The 19,049-nt window shown below is 44.7% G+C and overlaps 1 protein-coding gene across 6 annotated transcripts; it reads left to right on the top strand.

Annotated features, from left to right (window-relative positions):
* The first annotated feature begins 99 nt into the window (after nt 1-99).
* LOC105099600 (transmembrane emp24 domain-containing protein 9) lies at nt 100-18,499 on the top strand. Of its 6 annotated transcripts, XM_064480144.1 has the most exons (8): nt 100-486; nt 591-640; nt 3,227-3,327; nt 3,484-5,358; nt 5,801-5,901; nt 6,227-6,352; nt 6,893-7,039; nt 15,875-18,499. In XM_064480144.1, exons 4-8 carry the CDS (start codon nt 4,917-4,919, stop codon nt 16,124-16,126), a joined length of 1,068 nt encoding a protein of 355 aa, XP_064336214.1. In that variant the 5' UTR covers nt 100-486; nt 591-640; nt 3,227-3,327; nt 3,484-4,916; the 3' UTR covers nt 16,127-18,499. The 6 variants fall into 6 exon arrangements, with proteins under 6 accessions (XP_064336214.1, XP_010990752.1, XP_031293769.1 ...); XM_010992450.3 differs by lacking the exon at nt 591-640 and having other exon boundaries at nt 4,377-5,358; XM_031437909.2 differs by lacking the exon at nt 591-640.
* Nucleotides 18,500-19,049: the final 550 nt, after the last annotated feature.

Below are 19,049 nucleotides of genomic sequence, written 5' to 3'. Positions count from 1 at the left end.
CCCTGCTGCCGCCGCGGGGCGTGCCGGGACAGCGAGTTCAGCCGGGTGGACTACAAGTCCCGAGATGCCCCGGGACGGCGGCGCGGCTGTACCTGATTGGGGCGCCGCTTCTACCTAGGACCAAATTGCGGCCCCAGAAACGAAAAATTCTTTCCGTTGACCCTCGTCGCGGAACGGCGACTGGTGATGATTATCAGTTTTTTATAGATGATGAAACTTGCGAAGTTTGAGTCACGAAGAGAATTATGAGCAGGAACAGGATTCGAACCTAGGATCCTTGATTTTCCTCGGCACAGCATCTGCCAGTCAGAGCTTCTATTTTTAAAAATTGAACTTTGAGAAAAACGACACAAACAATGCATCAATTTGTCTTCGAAAATGACACAAATACTGAAGGAGAGAAGGAAGAGGAAGAAGAAGAAGAAGTCGCCACAATATCCTTTTACCATTTTTTTGCCCATCAAACCCCAGCCACTCCTATATCTGGTTTGTATGCGCCCAGGCATTTCCCCTTATCCCCCTACAAACACGCACACTCACTTGCTTACTTACTCACTCACATTCGCGCTTGCTTTGCTGCCGAATCCCAGACGCTACGGCTCAACTCTGGACCGGGATCTAGAACCCTAGTGGCCGGCAGGTAAAGGGGTATTTGTGGGGGTGTTGAGGCGGAACCGCTGTTTTGGAGAGTTCTGCACTTAGTGTGAGATCAGCAAAGATCTGCGTTTAGTGTCCTTCCTGGATTTTATCCGAATTTCAGTATGTTTTGGCAGCTTTTCTTCGTAGTTAGCAGTTTATAATTGTTCTACCTCAAGGCATCATAAAAGTAGGGGTTTTCTATTTTGAGTTCTCTTTATTGTTTCATTTGGCCCTAGGGAAGGAGATTCAGCGGGAATGTATTTACATTTCTCCCTCGATGGAAAGTCTTTACCTCATTTTTCTTACCAGTAGTAATATTCCATAATATGAATGTACCTTATTTTTTTAACCATTACTTTGATGAAAATGGTTAAGATTTCTTTCCCCCTAATTATTTGCTCTTACAAATAATGCTGCAATAAAAGTTCTTGTTCACTTTTTATAAAGCATTACTGTAGGACATAGTTTTGTTGATAAGAGATCACAAATTGCCCTCCCAAAAACTTCGTACAAATTTACAACCCCAGCAACAGTTTGTTGGGAGTGCTTCCTTCCCCAAACCCTGGTCAGAGCTTCTCAACCTTTTTAATCTTTACAATATCAGTGAGGGAAAAATAGTATTTCACTATCCTTTTAATTTCTATTTCCTTGGATACTGAACATTTTTTGTTGGTCATTTGTTTTCTTCTATAAATTGCTTGTTGTGTTTTCCTCTGTGCTATTATAACTACACACTATTACTGCTGTTGTAACCACCACTCAGAACTAAATGATTACAGAATTAATAAATGATGCTTTATAATAATGCTTTCAGGTATTTTTTAAATTCAACTTTTTATATTGAGATAATTACAGATTAACATGGAGTTGTAAGAAATAATTAAGAGAGATCCAAAGTACCCATTATCCAGTTTCCCCCAGTAGTATCATTTTGCCCAAGTATGATACAATTATCACAACCAGGATATTGACATTGATATAGTTAAGACACAAAACATTTCCATCACCACAAGGATCTTTCACAATTATCTTATTATAACCACACCCACTTCCCTACCCCCCCCCACCCCCTCCTTAACCCCAGATAACCACTAATCTGTGTTTTCCATTTCTGTAACTTTGTCATTTCAAGAAGGTTATATGAATGGAATCATATAGTATGTAACCTCCTGAGACTGGCTTTTTTTCCACCCAGCATAATTCTCTGGAGATTTATTCAATTTATTGCATGCACCAACTGTTAGTTTCTTTTTATAGTTAAAAAAAAAAAGACCATTACACACAATGTATAAAGATATAATTTTGTAACATAAACAACTGAAAGAGGTGAGAACAGCGCTGTTAAAGGAGCAAAGTTTTTGTATGTTATTGAAGGTAAACTGGTATAAATTCAAGTTAGAGTATTGCAACTTTAGGATGTTAAATGGAATCCCCATGGTAACCACAAAGAAAATAGCTAAAGAATATACACAGAAGGAAATGAGAAAGGAATGTAAACGTTTCACTACAAAAAGTAATGCAAAAGATAGTAAATGCAGGAAGTGAGGAACAAAAAACTATAAGGGAAATAGAGACAACAAAATCACAACAGACTGCTAAACAACCATTAGAAAAAAAGAAGACTGGAACCTAGCGAAAAAGGTCATCTTAAACTGGAAACGAAAAGGGAACCACAGTGGGATGGGGCATGCTCCTGATATAATCAGTATAATCCAGCCCCATATCACCAGGATGGGGGGCAAGCAACCCACAATCTGAAGGATAATTAAGTCACAGAGGCCCTCCCACAGGAGTGAGAGTTCTAAGCCCCACGTCAGGCTCCCCAGCCCAGGTTCTGGCATTGGAAAGAGGAGGAGACCCCCAAGACATCTGGTTTTGAAGGCCAGTGGGGCTTAACTCCAGGAGCCCCTTGAGACTGGGGGAAACAGACTTCATTCTCTTGGGAAGCATACACAGAATTTCACGTGCGCCAGGCCCAAGGGCAGAGGCAGTGATTTCATAGGAACCTGGGCCAGACCTGCCTGCTGGTTTTGGAGGGTCTCCTGGGGAGGTAGGGAATGGCTGCAGCTTACCCAGGGTACACAAAATGCTGGTGGCGGACATACCGAGAGTATTCAACTACATGAGGCTGACATCTTGATTGGCTCATTAGCACCCACCCAACAGCCTGTAGGATTAAGGGCTGGGAAGCCTCAGGCCAAACAACATACTGGGTGGAAACACAGCCCCACCCATCAGCGGACTTTTGGAGCCACAAACGCCTCTACCCACCAGAGGTCCAGGACCAAGCTTCACCCAGCAATGGGCAGGCACCAAATCCTCCAGCCAGGAAACCTGCAAAAGCTTCTAGTCCAGCCTCATTCATCAGGAGGCAGATAGCAGAAATAAGAAAGCAACAATCCCAAAGCCTGTGGAAGGAGTCCACAAACACAGGCCACACACTACTTTTACTACTTGGGAAACTATGTCACCCATCCTAGCATCTAGGTACTTGGCTTTGAAATCTTGCTGTAAAGTCGCTGGTGCACTCTCTCCTCACATGCATGTCCCTGCAGGCCCTAGTAATTTTCCACTTTTGTCTCTTTAGGGGATTCCTGAGGGCAGTCTGACCACTGGACCACTGTCATGCAACAGTGTTACTGTCGGCCCGTGCTGGTCCCTGAATGTCTGTTATAGTTCTGCAATGAGGTAAGTACTGAAATTAAGTGTTTAGAAACTTTTGTAGAAATTTAACATTTATGTGACATCCAAGCACATGACAAGTTTGTTTTACAAAAGTACTGGTTCATGAGGGATTAGAAATTTTTATGAAAACTGAAAACCAAAACCAGTCCTTTGCTGCAGGCCGTGGTACTGGCAATTGCAGTTCAGGACCATGGACAGCACCTCTCTCTCTGCCTCCCCAGCCCTGAGCGATCACCCCTGCTCCCAGCTCCTGGTGAATGGCCTTGGTAAACAACTACTTCCTAAATCCAACAGATGCTTTTCAGCCCTTGTCTTAATTGACCTTTCTAAAGCGTTTGTCTTTGCTAACACATGCATCTGTTATTTTTGTTTAAAGACCATTCCCAAAGAAGGAATAAAAATGTCCCCCTAGAATTTAGCGGTGTGCCACACCGTTAAAATGAAGGGACAATTCCTGGTAGCTAAAACATATTATTAAAACACTGTATTGATATTGCTTCTTTGCTTTTCAGCGGGCTCTTAGAGGGCAGGAGACAAGTCTTATTCATCTTTGTGTCCAACATGTATTGTAAGCCAGAGTTTGTAAACCCAGAGTAAATGCCTGCCACTTGTCAGCTGGATGACCTTGGACAAGTTATTACCTAACTTCTCCTTGCCGCTGCTTCCCCAGCTGTTAAACGAGAATCCCATTAGAGTCCACCTTATAGAGTTTCCAAAATATTAATTCAGTTAGTACATTTAAGAGTGCTTAGAACAGTGCCTGGCATAGAAGAATTAAAAGTATTACTATTTTCATCCTCAATATTTTATATTGCTGAATAAAACAATGAGCATCTATTATCACCAGACACTAGAGGGTGTAGGTCTTCATCCCACCACCTGGCTAGGGCTACTGCTGTATATTGACAGTAGTTTGAATCTACACTGTCCTACTCAGGGCACCATGAACTTTGGAATTCCTGAGATTTGCTTTTCCTGGGTCCCATCCTGTTATATTGACCCCACTCTCCCATCCCACCCCTTTCAGTTGTGTATAACCTTTTCTTTTCCAGTTGGATTCCTGCCACCTTCTGTCACCCTCCAGTCTCACTCATAATCTCTTATGTTCACACTGGATGAAGGGTCTCACCTGTGCAAGTGAGCCTGGCAGCTCCTGCCCCCCTCAGTGATTCAGCCCAGTTTACCTCCTCCTCCCTTCCTGTTCCCATAATCTTTCTTCCACCAGTCCCTTAACTGGCCTACTGGCTGCTAGGCACTTCCAGGTCCCTCCACCAAAATGTCCTTGCTCCCCCGTTGCTCAGGGAGATTTTAACCGTCTTTCAGAGCTTGAATCAAATTTATCCCTTCCATAAAAGCCATTGTATTTCTCCCTCCCTTTCCTGAACTACTACGTCAGCCTCTGAACCCTAGAGAGCTTCTCTGCAGTTCTCATTCCGTCTCACCTACATCAGTTCTATGCTCCTCGAGGTTCAGGTCCAGGTCATAAACTTCCCACCTGCCCACACTCTCAACACCCATCTCGGGCAGCCGCTCTGCAAGTTTCAGAGGGCAAGCCCTTTTCTCTCTCTGAGGCTATTACTCCCATCAGCAGGATGAGGCTAAGAGTACCTGGCTCCCTAGATTTTATTAAGCGAGGCGGGGCAGGGAAAGCGCTCGAGAGAGCCTCACGAGTTTGGTGGGGGCTCCCGTGGCCCTTCAGCAGCGCGGGTCTGTGGGAACGCGCCTGGGGCGGAGCCGCGCGGGGGCTCCTGGGAGTTGTAGTCCGTGCCAGAGTTCGCAGTCTCCGCATGTCCCGCACGGAGGTGGCAGACTCGCCTGGGAAGGTGGCGGGGGCCTGCGGGGCGCAAGGCGCTGGGCCCTGCGCCGGCCCCCGGCGGCGATGGAACCGAATACGGGCAGCGGGACTGGTCCTGCCACTGCTGCTGGGCCACCTGCTGGCACTGACCGTCGGCGGGGGCGCATTCTACCTCGAGGTCCGCGAGCTGGAGGAGAAGTGCTTCATCCAGGAGATCCCCGATGGCACCATGGTCATAGGTGCGCGCGCAGCCATTCTCGGCCTTGCCCTCCCCGCCCAGAGTCCTGAGTGGGGATGGGGATGGAGCTCCGCGAGATCAGCTCAGGCCCGCACCTCCCCTCTGCTGTCGGGGATGGGCTTGGGTGGGAAATGGGTGCACAGGAGTGTGGCCAAAGCATTCTCTCCCTTGCCTGTGCTGAGTGGAACTGGGGGCACAGAGGAGACAAGTCTGATCCAGATCCGGATGACAGCAGAAAAGCGGGGCTGGAGAGTGGAAGAGAGAGGCTGAGGACTGGGGTCACGCTCCCGCAGTGAGATGCCTGGATCTTCCTGTTCCTCCCTACCTCTATCCCCCACCCCTTGCCCTGGCCCTCCGTGACTCCAGGAGGTCCCGAGCGGAAAGCGGTGCGGGGTTTGGTCATGGGTGTGGATGGGGCTGCATCCAGTCTACCTCTCCATTAGGTAACTACAAGACCGAGCTATACGACCCTGCTATGGAAAAGTACCAGCCCTCCCCTCAATGGATCAATTTGTTCGTGTTTGTGAAGGACCCTGAGAACAAGGTGAGGTGGGCCTGGACTCCTTGCCGCCCCCCGGGCCTCCAGCATCAATGCCTAGTCCTCTCTAGTTCTCCATTTCTCAGAGGAGGGCCCGTCTCCTCACAGACAGAAAAGTTGAAGGAAGGCCATGCTCTCTGCACACTGTAGAGTATCCTGCATTGGCCATCCTGGGATCTGAGACTTTTTATTCCACTGATGCCATTTCTCTTACACCCTCCCCGGTGGGCTGGCCTGTGGAGGTCAGGACCTGGGATACCCCCAGAGTTCCTCTCCTAGAAGCAGGTTTCCGATAAGCTTCTCTGTGCTCACTGGAGGCTGCTTCCTCTAGAACCTGCTGTCCCGTCAGTACGGCCCTCAGGGCAGCTTCACCTTCACCTCCCAGTCCCCTGGAGAGCACCAGATCTGCCTTCACCTCGAATCCATCCGGTTCGCCCTCTTCTATGGTGGTAAGCTGGTGAGTGTGGCAGGGGGAGGTCCACTGACCTGGGGAGCTCAAGGTCTCAGTCCCTGGGGTGGGAAGGTTGCAGCAGGTGGTGCCTCTTGAGGAGGGCTGGGCTTTCTATGAAGGACAGCTCCTGAAGGATGAGAGGGGACCCAGGATGGAGTCACTCTGACTTAAAATCCTCCCTTAGCTCCCTGACATCCCAGCACAAGGACCAATGTGAAATTCAGAGCTGTTCAGCAGCACAATGCTCCCAGGCTCTTCATTGCCACCTCCCACTGACACAGAACTAGCAGCTGCCTGCCTCAAACACTGAGTCATACCTCTGTTTCTTTGCACATTTGGTCCTGTCCCTTCTGTCTTTTGGACGTGGACTTGATCTGGGGTTTTGATACCCAGAGCAGGGCTAGTCCCCGCCTCAGTGAGTGTGAAGAACTGAACTGCCCACTTTAGTTCAATGTCAGGCCCAGACTGGGGTGTGGAAGCTGGGTTTCTCGCAGGTGCATGGAGCTGAGCTCCCTGACCCCCATCCTTGGTTCCCCTGCTCCCCAGGCCATTCACTTGGACATGCAGTTGGGTGAACGCACCAATGATTATACAGAATTTGCGGCCAATGACAAGCTGACCCTGCTGCATCTGCGCATACAGAAGCTGGTAGAACAGGTGGAGAAGATCCAGAAGGAGCAGGAGCACCAGAGGGTAAGGGGTGGGCTGGCGCAGTTGAGACAGAGGATGTGTAACCTCCCAGGGACTGGCTCTTCCGGCTCCTCCCCTGGGGGGCGGGGATTCATTTCTAGCCGGGAGCCTTCTCCGTTCTCCCCTCCCAGTGGCGAGAGGAGCACTTCCGGCAAACCAGCGAGAGCACCAACCAGCGGGTACTGTGGTGGTCCATTCTGCAGACCCTCATCCTCGTGGCCACTGGCGTCTGGCAGATGCTGCACCTGAAGAGCTTCTTTAAAGCCAAGAAGCTGGTGTAGATGGGCCCCAGAGACCAGAGGCCTCGCCCAACTCACTCCCCTTCTGCTGGCTGATGGGAAGTGGCCTGGCCCGGCCTGTCTCTTGGCTTCTCCCACCTCTCCCAACCCTGAGGGACTTCCTTGTTACTGCAGGGGGACAGAGGACCTCTTTAATTTGGTTTCTCATTAAGGACTAGGGAGAGGATGGGTTCTAGCTAGAGACACTTGGGTGGGAGGAGCTGTAGGCTCCTTTGTGGTTCTGTGATGCTGAGCAAGAGAGAGGGTGAGTGTGCGCCCAACCCCCATGTTAAACAGGATGGATGAACCATCCCAAGATGGAGAAATCATAAGAGTGAATATAAATTATAACTGTCAAGCTTTCTGACCTAAATATATATTGCCTCCTACTCTGCAGTTCATTCTATGTGTCCAATCAGATGTTAACATTTGAGGCCCTCCCTGCACTGATGGGGGACTGATTCCAAAATGTATGGGGTGAAGGATGCTTTGCCCCAGAAGCCTTAGCAACATGTAGCGCCTTTTCCAGAAAAGTCCAATTCGGGCCCATCTTTTGGGTAACCCAAGTGCTGGTGGCAATCCTGTGCCTCTCTCTCTTTCCCTGGGATCTGATCAGGTTTACATGCTATCCCACCCAAGTCAGCTGGACTGTTGGGTTCTTCACGGAGTCTGAGGGCACCTCTGTCTTCCTGCTATTTTTCAGTCGACTTGTGTCTCTCTTTATGATGCCATTGGCTAATCTCTTCAAGAGATGCCTATTTTTGCAGTATTCCAAGTCACTGTTTCCATTATATTCAGCATTTCCCATAATGCAGCCTTCACAAGTGCACACAGGTGTAGATGCCCCCATTGCTTCTGCCTGATCTAGGCCACATTCTTCCAAGCCCTGTGCTGGTTGCCCTGTTGGAATAGAGTCATCTCTCATGTGAACTTGACATTTTCTGTTATAGGGAAATTCACTGCTTGGCACCCTCAAGAAAATCAAGTCCAAATCATCAAGGCCAAAAATATCAATAAGGGAGACTCTCCATGGGGAGAGGCAGCTATGATAGCCCCAGTTTTTAGTCCCTGAGATAGACTCACCCTCCCTGGGATACTCCTGAGGGATGACTGCAAGACTCAGGGTGCTACTCACTTGAGAGTCTGGCCACATTGGCCTCTGAAAATATGAATGAGACTGAAGGCTGGGGGCAGGGACCACTGGAGAGTGACCTCTGACCAGAGAATGTGACCTTGGGGTCACTTCCCTCATTGGAAGGTGGGGGTGGGGAGGGTGCTTTGCTCTCTGCTGCATGGGAAGCACAGTGATCCAGATGGGGACCTTCTTGCCCATGGAACCTGTGGCATGACACCAAATGAGGCAGGGTTAGGGTTAAAGTTTTAAGGAAGCTCAATGAGCTGCAAGAAAACATAGAAAGACAATTGAACAAAATCAGGAAAACAATACATAAATAAAATGAAAAATCTAACACATAAAAGAACCAAACCAAAATTCTGGAGGTGAAGAATACAATGAGTGAAGTGAAAAGTGCAGTAGAAATCATCAACATCAGAATGGATCAAGAAGAAGAAAGAATGTGGAGTTAGAAGTCAGGACCTTTGAAATTATCCAGTCAGGGAGAACAAAGAAAAAAGAATGAAGAAAGGCTCTGTGATCCATGGGATAATATTAAAAGAAACGATTTGCAAATCATTAGAATCCCAGAATGAGAAGATGGGGTGGGGGGGCAGAAAAGTTATTTAAAGAAATAATGGCTGAGAACCTCCCAAATGTGGGGAGAGATTTGGCTATCCAAGTTCATGAAGCTCAAAGGTCACCAAACAATTTAAAGAGATCTTCTCTAGGACATATTATAATAAAATTGTCAAAAGTCAAAGACAAAGAGAAAATTTTATAAGGTGCAAGAAAAAAAAGAAGCTTATAACTTATAAAGGAACAGTCATGAGGCTATCAGAGGATTTCTCATTAGAAACCTAACAGGCCAAGAGAGAGGGGGATGATATTTTCAAAGTGCTAAAAGGAAGAAACTGCCAAGTGGGAATACCATATCTGGCAAAGTTGTCCTTCAGAAATGAAAGAGAGGTAAAAACTCTCCCAGACAAAGCTGAGGGAGCTTATCACCACTAGACCTGTCTTGCAAGAAATGCTGAAAAGAGTCCTTCAAACTAAAATGAAAGGATGCTAATTAGCAACATGAAAATATACAACATACTGACAAAGGTAAGTACATAGTCAAATTCAGAATACTCAAATACTGTAATGTGGTGATATATTAACCATTTTACTATAAAAGTTAAAGGACAAAAGTGTTAAAATAACTATAGCTATAATAATTTAATGAATACACAATATAGAAGGAGGTAAATTATGACATCAAAACAAAAGGAGGGAGAAAAAATAGAATTTTTGTGATTTAAGTTGGTATCAGCATAAAAGAGACTATTATAGCTATAAGATGTTTTAAGTAAGGTTAATGGGAACCACAAAGCAAAACCAATAGTAGATACACAAAAGATTAGCAGAAGGGAATCAAAGAATAATGCTACAGAAATTTAATTCACAAAGGAAGGCAGCAAGAGAGGAATAAGAGAACAAAGGAGCTATAAAACACCCAGAAAACAACAAGATGGCATTAGTATGTCCTCACATATCAATACTTACTCCAAATGTAAATGGATTTAATTCTTCAATCAAAAAGCATAGAGTGGCTGGATAGACTTAAAAAAAAAAAAAAGACCCAAATACATGCTGCCTAGAGGACACTGAGGACACACTTAGGCTCAAAGTCAAGGAATGGAACAAGATACTCCATTGCAAGCAGAAAGGAAAAGAGAGCAGAAGTAGCTATACTTATATCAGACAAAGTACACTTTAAACCAAAAACTATAACAAACAATGAAGAAAGTCATTATATAATGATAAAGAGGTAAATATTTTCATCAAGAAAATGTAACAATTGTAGGGCCCAGGGGGAGGGGGAAAAAAGAAACTATAACAATTGTAAATATATATGCATCCATTACTGAAGCACCTAAATATGTTAAGCAAACACTAACAGAGCTGAAGGCAGAAATAGATAACAATACAATAATAATAGGGGACTTCAATACCCCACTGTCAACGATGGCTAGATTATCCAGAAAGAAAATCAATTAGGAAACATTGGACTTGAACTAAACTTTAGACCACAGGAACCTAAAGTGAGTGCTTAGCATGCACTGAGGTTCTGGGTTCAATCCCTAGTACCTCCATTTAAAAAATTAAAAATTGAATAAAATTAAAAGGAAAAATCTCAAATAAACCATCTCACTTTATACCTCAAGGATCTAGAAAAAGAAAAAAAAAACTAAGCCCAAACTTAGCAGAAGTTAGGAAATAACAAAGATCAGAACAAAAGTAAATGAAATAGAGACCAGAAAAACAATAGAAAAGATCAACAAAATGAAGAACTGGTTTTCAAAAAGATAAACAAAACTGATAAACCTTTAACTAGACTAAGAAAAAGAAGAGAAGAGAAAAATAAATGAAATCAGTACTGAAAGAGGAGGCATTACAGTTGATACCACAGAAATACAGAGGATCAAAGAAACTACTGTGAACAATTACATGCTGAAAAACTGGACAATTTAGAAGAGATGGATAAATTCCCAGAAATATACAACCTACCAAGATTGAATCATGAAAATATAGAAAATCTGAACAGACTAATAGCAAGTAAGGAGACTGAATCAGTCATCAGAAACCTCCCAACAAAGAAAAGCCCAGGACTAGATGATTTCCTGGTGAGTTCTACCAAACATTCAGGGAAGAACTTATACCAATCCTTCTCAAACTCTTCCCAAAAAATGGAAGCGGAGGGAACATTCCCAAACTCATTTTATGAGGCCAGCATTACCATGATACCAGGGCCAAATAAGGACATTACGAATCAAAACCATGATGAGCTTTACCTCACACTGTTAGAATCTATAATCAAAAGATAAGCGATAACAAGTGTTGCAGAGGATGTGGAGAAAACGGATCCTTGTGCACTGTTGGTGGGAATGTACACTGGTACAGTCTCTAAATCAGGATGGAGGTTCCTCAAAAGATTAAAAATAGAACTACCATATGACCCAGCAATTCCTCTTCTGGATACATATTTAAAGGGACTAAAATTACCCTTTTATTACCCTAAAATTACCCTCTGCCTTGGAGAGATACCCACACCCCCCATGTTCATTACAGCATTTTTCACAATAGCCAATACATGGAAACAATCTAAGTGTCTATCTACAGATAAATGGATAAAGAAGATGATATGGACACACACACACAAATATTATTTAGACATAAAAAATAAGGGAATCCTAAAAAAAAAAAAAAAGTAAGAGAATCCTGTCATTGCGACAACGAGGTGAAACTTGAGGATGTTATGCTAAGTGAAAAAAGCCAGACAGAGAAAAACAAATACTGTGGGATCTTACTTGTATGTGGAATCTAAAAAAGCTGAACTTAATGAAACAGAGAGTAGCCAGGTATTGTGGGGTGCAGGGAATGGGGAGATACTGGTCAAATGATACAAATTTTCAGTTATAGGAAGAATTAGTTCTGGGGATCTTATGTACAGTATGGTGACTACAGTTAACAATACTATATTGTGCACTTGGAATTTGCTGAGAGAATAGATCTTAAATGTTCTCACCATACACACACAGACAAAGTTAGCTATATGAGGTGATGGATGTGTTAACTTAATGTGGTTAGCATTTCACAAAATATGCGAATGTCAAATCATCACACTGTGTACCTTAAACTCACACCAAGTTATCTGTCAATATATCTCAATAAAGGTGGAGGGGGGAGAATTGTAACCTTTTGGACATCAAAGGATACCATCAAGATAGCAAAAAGCCTTGAGTCTGGTGTGAATAGAACATATAAAGAATTCTTCCAACTCACAACAAAAGGACAAACAGTCCAATAAAACTAAAAATGGACAAAGGATTCAAGTAGAAATTTCTCCAAAGAAGATAACAATGGCCAACAAGCACATAAAAAGAAGCTCAGCGTCATGAGTCATTAGGGAAATGTACATCATAGCCACGTGCAATGCCACGCCACACCCACTAGAATGGCTATCATTTTTTTTTAACATTTTTTATTGAGTTATACTCATTTTACAATGTTGTGTCAAATTCCAGGGTAGAGCACAATTTTTCAGTTATACATGAACATACATACATTCATTGTCACATTTTTTTTCCTCTGTGAGTTACCACAATATCTTGTATATATTTCCCTGTGCTATACAGTATATTCTTGTTTATCTATTCTACATTTTGAAATCTCAGTCTGCCCCTTGCCACCCCTTGCCCCCTTGGCAACCACAAGTTTGTATTCTATGTCTATGAGTCTGTTTCTGTTTTGTATTTCTGTTTTGTTTTGTTTTGTTCTTAGATTCCGCATATGAGTGATCCCATATGGTATTTTTCTTTCTCTTTCTGGCTTACTTCACTTAGAATGACATTCTCCAGGAACATCCATGTTGCTGCAAATGGCGTTATGTTGTCATTTTTATGGCTGAGTAGTATTCCATTGTATAAATATACCACATCTTCTTTATCTAGTCATCTGTCAATGGACATTTAGGCTGTTTCCATGTCTTGGTTATTGTAAATAGTGCTTCTATGAACATTGGGGTGCAGGTGTCATTCTGAAGTAGGGTTCCTTATGGATATACGTCCAGGAGCGGGACTCCTGGGTCATATGGTAAGTCTATTCCTAGTCTTTTGAGGAATCTCCATACTGTTTTCCACAGTGGCTGCACCAAACTGCATTCCCACCAGCAGTGTAGGAGGGTTCCCTTTTCTCCACAGCCTCTCCAGCATTTGTTAGAATGGCTATCATTTTAAAATGGTAACTAACAGGTGTTGATGGACATGTGGAGAAGTTGGAACCCTCACACAGTGCTGGTGGGAAATGTAAACAGAGCAGAGGCTGTGGAAAACAGTTTAGCAGTTTCTCAAAAAGGTAACATGGAGTTACCATATGACTCAGCAATCCTCCTCCTAGGTATTTATTCAAGAGAATTTAAAGGATATGTTCGCACAAAAACTTGAACCTCAATGTTCATAGCAGCATTATTCCTAGCAGCCAAAAAAATGGAAACAACCCAAATATCTATCAACCAGTTAATGGATAAACAAAATGTGGGATATCTGTACAATGGAACATTAGTCAGTATTGAATGAATAATAATGAAGTACTGATATATATTACAACATGGATGAAACTTGAAAACATTAAGCTAAGGGAAAGAAGCCAGACACAAAAGGCCACATATTGTATGATTTCATTTCTATGAAATGTCCAGAATAGGCAAATCCATAGAGAGGAAGTAGATTAATGGTTTCCAGGTGCTGGGGCTGGGGAGTAATGAGGAGTGATGGCTTAATGGGTGGGGCTGCTTTTTGGGTGCTAAAATGTTCTGGAATTAGATAGTGATGATGGTTGCACAATATTGTGAATATACTAAAAACCACTGAATTGTACACTTTTAAATGGTTAAGATGGTGAATTTTACGTTATGTGAATTTTATCTTAAATTTTAAAAACCTATGCATTCATTACGATACCAAAACAAATGACATGAGTAATAAAGGTAATAGAACCAGGAAATAAAGGTAACAGAACCAGGAAGTCAGCCTGTTTCCTGAGCATCGGCAATTAACAGGAAAGAAACCAACCTTTCCTGAATAAACTGCTTTCCAGGACAACCAAACAGCTTTAATTGATAAGAGAAAGTTCTTCCCTAGAAATGTTCCAGGTAATAAATGTGAAAGAAATGATGTCAGAAAAAGAATTAGAGAGGAATCACTCCCTTGCCACCCCTAGTGCAGTAACTGAGTCAGGCAATAGTCAGTGGATGAAGACACTGGGTGAGAGGCTGATGGGAAACTTCACAACGGAGGATTCAGACTAAACCCCTGGATCCATCATAGCCTGTCTCAAAGGTGGGACAGAACTTGTGCCTCCAGATGGATTGCAATATGCTGCCCACAGACCACTAATGAAGTAATCTTGCTATGGAGTTGAACCTGGATCTGATTAAGCCTCTCGGGTTTATTTCCATTAGTAGGTATTCAAGAAATCAAGGTAAAAGTTAAGTGACACTCTAAAGAAGAATATAGACTATCTTTGTTTGGATCTCCTAGAAGCACAGTTTGACAATAGGACTCTCATGCAAGTGCTCTCAAAAGAAACCTGCAAGGAAGTAAGGGGAGGGAGAGAACAGGGGAAGAAGTTAAGGAAATGAGTGCTGTCAGCTGAAGTCTAGACTCTGCCTAATCCCCTGGAAAGCTCTGGAGCGTGAACACCACTACAGTGTTGTCCCCTCTCAGGTCCAGGAGACTACATTTCAGCACCCCTGTATCAGTCAATCATGGCTGCAGGCCATGGTGAAGAGGGGTAGCTCCGGTTGGCCAAGAGCAATTTTCTAGAGACAGTTCTCCTGAGTAGAGGGCAGCTGTGAGCCCTTAGCAGCCAACATTCACTGCAGCCATACTGTCTCCCACAGTGGCTGCACCAAATTACAATCCCACCAACAGTGTAGGAAGGTTCCCTTTTCTCCACACCCTCTCCAGCATCATTTGTGGATCACCATTCTGATCCATGTGAGGTGATACCTTATTGTAGTTTTGATTTGCATTTCTCTGATAACGAGCAATATTGAGCATCTTTTCATCAACCATCTGTATGTCTTCTTTGGAGAAATGTCTGTATAGGTCTCTTAAGTCTGTTTTGAGGCACAGCAGTCTCCTTTTTATTTTCAATGACTTTATTTTACTTTTTATTTTCAATAACCTGCTGATACTGATCGTCCTGTATAATAGCTCTCAATCTGTTTGTCTGCATAGTAGATGGTGTTGCTGCCCCACCCAGATTCCCTTTACTGGCAGCCACTATGGAAAACAGTAGGGCGATTCCTCAAAAAACTCAAAATAAGAGTTACCTTATGATCCAGGAATCCTATTCCTGGGCATACATCCAGAGGAAACTCTAATTCGAAAACATACATGCACCACAATGTTCGCAGTAGGGCTTTTCACGATAGCCAAGACATGGAACCAACCTAAATGTCTGTCAACAAATGACTGGATAAAGAAGTTGTGGTATACACACACACACACAATGGAATACTACTCAGCCATAAAAAAGAATGAAATAATGTCGTCTGCAGCCACATGGGGGGCTGACAAATATCATACTAAGTGAAATAAGCCAGAAAGAAAAAGACAAATACCCTATGAAACCACTTACATGTGGAATCTAAAAAAAAAAAAAAGACACAAATGAACTTATTTACAAACAGAAACAGACTTAACAAACATAGAAAACAAATTTATGGTTACCAAAGAGGAAAGGTGGGGAAGGGATAAATTCAGAGTTTGAGATTATTCAATCTAGAGAATGAGTCCACTGCTGTATATCTGTACGTTTGCAGGAATAAATGAGTGGAGGAATGAGACCTGGTCAAACATAGCCTTTGACTCACCACGCACTCTTTTCTGGTTCCAGGAATGTTCTCAGACAACATGCTCCCTCTGCCTCTCTGTGACCCTTGGGAACAGAAGAGTAGACGGTGACAGCAATGAGCATCTGCAAAGAGGGGTTCTTAACCGGACTCCCAGCTCGCTCTCTCCAGCTCTCCTCCCACCCCTACTTGGCCTCCCTCCTCACTGGCCCCCAAGACACGCCACCACCCCAGGAGCCTCATCCCTTCCCTGCCTACCTGAAGCTTCCTCCGCATGGCATAGAGACCCTACTTGAATCAGTAGTCAAATCCTTCCTTGGAGGCTGCAGAGCAGGGCCCGGGGCTCAGCGCCAACGCACTCTTACTTAATCCCACCTGCCCCTCCCTGAGCAGCCCTGCCTGGCTGGAAGGGTCCTGCTCTCTACCGGCCACAACCCTCACAGACGGTGTCCATCCCTCAATAGAAAAAAAAGTAAAACTGGAAGCAGGGCCTAGAGGACTCAGGCTGGAGGTTGACGGCTATGGAGGGAAGAAGGAGGAGCAAGGAAGTGCCCGTGGGACTGGAGGATGGAGAAAGGCTTCCAGACTGAGCATTACAGCCCGCAGCAGAGGGGAGAAGAGCGTGAATTTCTCTAGGTTCCTACCTTCCAGCCTTTTGTTTACTTTTTTTTAAAGCACTTGTTTTGTTTTTTGGGGGGAGGAGGTAATTAGGTCTGTTTGTTTGTTTGTTTTAATGAAGGTACTGAGGACTGAACCCAGGACCTTGTGCATGCTAGGCATGCGCTCTACCACTAAGCTAACAGAAGAGTGCTGATCGAGGGGCTGGCCCTAACCTTGACTGTGCGGTACAGATGACTAAGACTCTCTCTTGGGAGAGGAGCTTCCAGTGGGCTGGGAGAGACATATACATAGAACTATGCCTGGGAGTCAGGGCTGAAGAACTAGGGAGTGAATGGTGTGCTGTTGGCAACCAGGGGAGGCACAGAGGTAACCATCCACAGCAGGTGAGCCCTGGAAATCTCCAGGCCTCAAGCAGAATGCCAGAGCCACAGCCCCAGAACTTCTGGAGTGGTGAATGAGTAGTGCAGGGAGGTAGATGAGCCCAAACAGGATCTCAGAGGGTCAGCGGGGCAGAACTGCAGGGAGGGGCAGCAGCACTGGGACTCAGTACCAAGAAGAGGCTTAGGACCAGGGAGGATGAAGGGGCAGGGGCAGTAGGGGAGGGGAGTCAGGATTCAGTTAAGCTATGAAAGGCTGCCCGGAGGACAGCAGTAGGCATCTGGGGGCTTGGGGATAGGTGGAGAACACCAAGCAGAGTGGGTCAGAGGCCAAGTAGCCTAGAGAACCAGCTTTAGAGGCTGAGCTGGAAAACACAAAGCTGAGAGCCCTGGGGATTGTGACTTGAGCTGTTACCAGCTTCTAACAGTCTCACAAACAGCTCTAGGCCCCTCCAGGTCCTAGTGCTCCAGAGAGCACTGTGGGCCCCTGCAGAGTTTGTATCTACCTGGCAGTTGGACACAGACCCCACAGGGGCCCCAAACAGCACCAGGTGGGAGATGACTGTCCCAGTAACTGTCCTAAGGGCCCCACCCTGATGGAGAGCTCCGTGTCCCCATCTGCCTAGAACCTGGTCCAGCCTGGCCAGGTCCCTGTTGTAACTGGAAGGAGATGAGGCAGAAAAACCCAATGTTGACTTCAAACGGGAGCAAACACATTGCCAAGAGTTTTATAGCCATTGCTCCTTTATATGAAGTAGTATTTCTGCCTTTCTATAAGATAAAAATGTTTGCTACCACTTTATAGAGACAGCTGGACTTTCTCCAAATTCAGAGGCAATGTTTGGCGTAGTCTGACTTAAAATATGAGCTATATTATACACTTGAAATTTGATTTTAGAGGTATCCAGGCATTTCATTTATTTTTACCATTATAAGCTGGAGTGTGTGGGCAGGGGACACCCCTGTAAAGACTTCAAGTGAGATTCAGAAATGTACATTAAGTTAATTAAATTACGTTGAACTTTGCCTGCATTTTACAGGAGGGGAGGGAGTGGTGGCTCCAAATCTTCATTGCTTCCTCCCAAGCAACTGCTTTTGGTCCTCTGTTTACTGGAATGACATACTAGAAAGGACTCCTCATGACTCGCTGTCTGCCTCGTCCCCCAGACCCACCAAAAACAGCAAAGAAAATGAGAAACAGCAACTCTCTGCCTCTGATTAAATGAGGGAAAACCTCAAACTCCAGACTCTAAGATAAATAAGGAAAACTGCTAAGGGCAGGGAACACTTGGCCATCCAGGGAGACCTTCAAGGCAGGGCCAGTGCAGGCCAGACCCGTGCAGGTGGATGGCCAGCCGGAGGGTGGGGAGAAAACAAGCACTTTTGACCCAGTAGAGTGGGAAGAGATAAGGTGCTGGGGAGATAAGAGGTCACATGAAGGACGTGGCAAACAGCTACCTTGGCTAACATGGGCAGCAGGGAGGGACTCCAGAGGAGGGAGCAGCTCTGAAGCTGCCTCTCTTGCTCAGCTCAGCAGAGAAGTCAGCAGCCCAATGGCACACGCCTGTCCAGGGAGGCATTGGCATGAGATAGTGCAAACACCCTGGCTCCTCCCCAACACATCCTTGTGAAAACAGCTCATCCAAGAAGATTCAGCCACAGAATGACTAGGCAAAGTACCTATACTGTGTGGGGGGTGGGGGGGATAGAGGAAAAATAAAGGAGCAAGTGAAGACCATCTCTCAAAAAGATTTTGTCACAGATAAGATGAGCATCACGAGCCAAGATTTTCCCCAAGAACTCACAGAATCTATGAAAACCATCATCTCCATCATGCAAGGTCGCAAGGCTGAGATGGAAATGATAGGACAGCAGAAAGAGATGAAAAGATTTTTTTTCTAGGAGAGCTCAGGAAAAAGAGGGGGAGGAGAATTTGACTATGACCGAAATAAAGGCCACACATGAAGCCACGAGGAGGGGACGAGGTATTGTGGATAACAATCAGGGACAGATAGGAAAAGATAAAGAAAATTAAGAAAGATGAATTGAAAAAGAACAAATAAGGAAAAGGGTTAGAGAAAAATGGCAGACATAGAACAAAAGAGATCTGCTAGACACATAGTTGGAATCACTGAAGAAACAAGCAAGAGGGAAAAAAAGAAATATTCAAAAATGATTCAGGTAGTGGGGAGGGTGTAGCTCAAGTGGCAGAGCACATGCT

Source organism: Camelus dromedarius, chromosome 27 (genome assembly GCF_036321535.1).
Source record: "Camelus dromedarius isolate mCamDro1 chromosome 27, mCamDro1.pat, whole genome shotgun sequence".
Classification (NCBI taxonomy): domain Eukaryota; kingdom Metazoa; phylum Chordata; class Mammalia; order Artiodactyla; family Camelidae; genus Camelus; species Camelus dromedarius.
The sequence above is the reverse complement of the archived record's forward strand: the minus strand, read 5'-3'. Positions and strand labels throughout refer to the sequence as shown.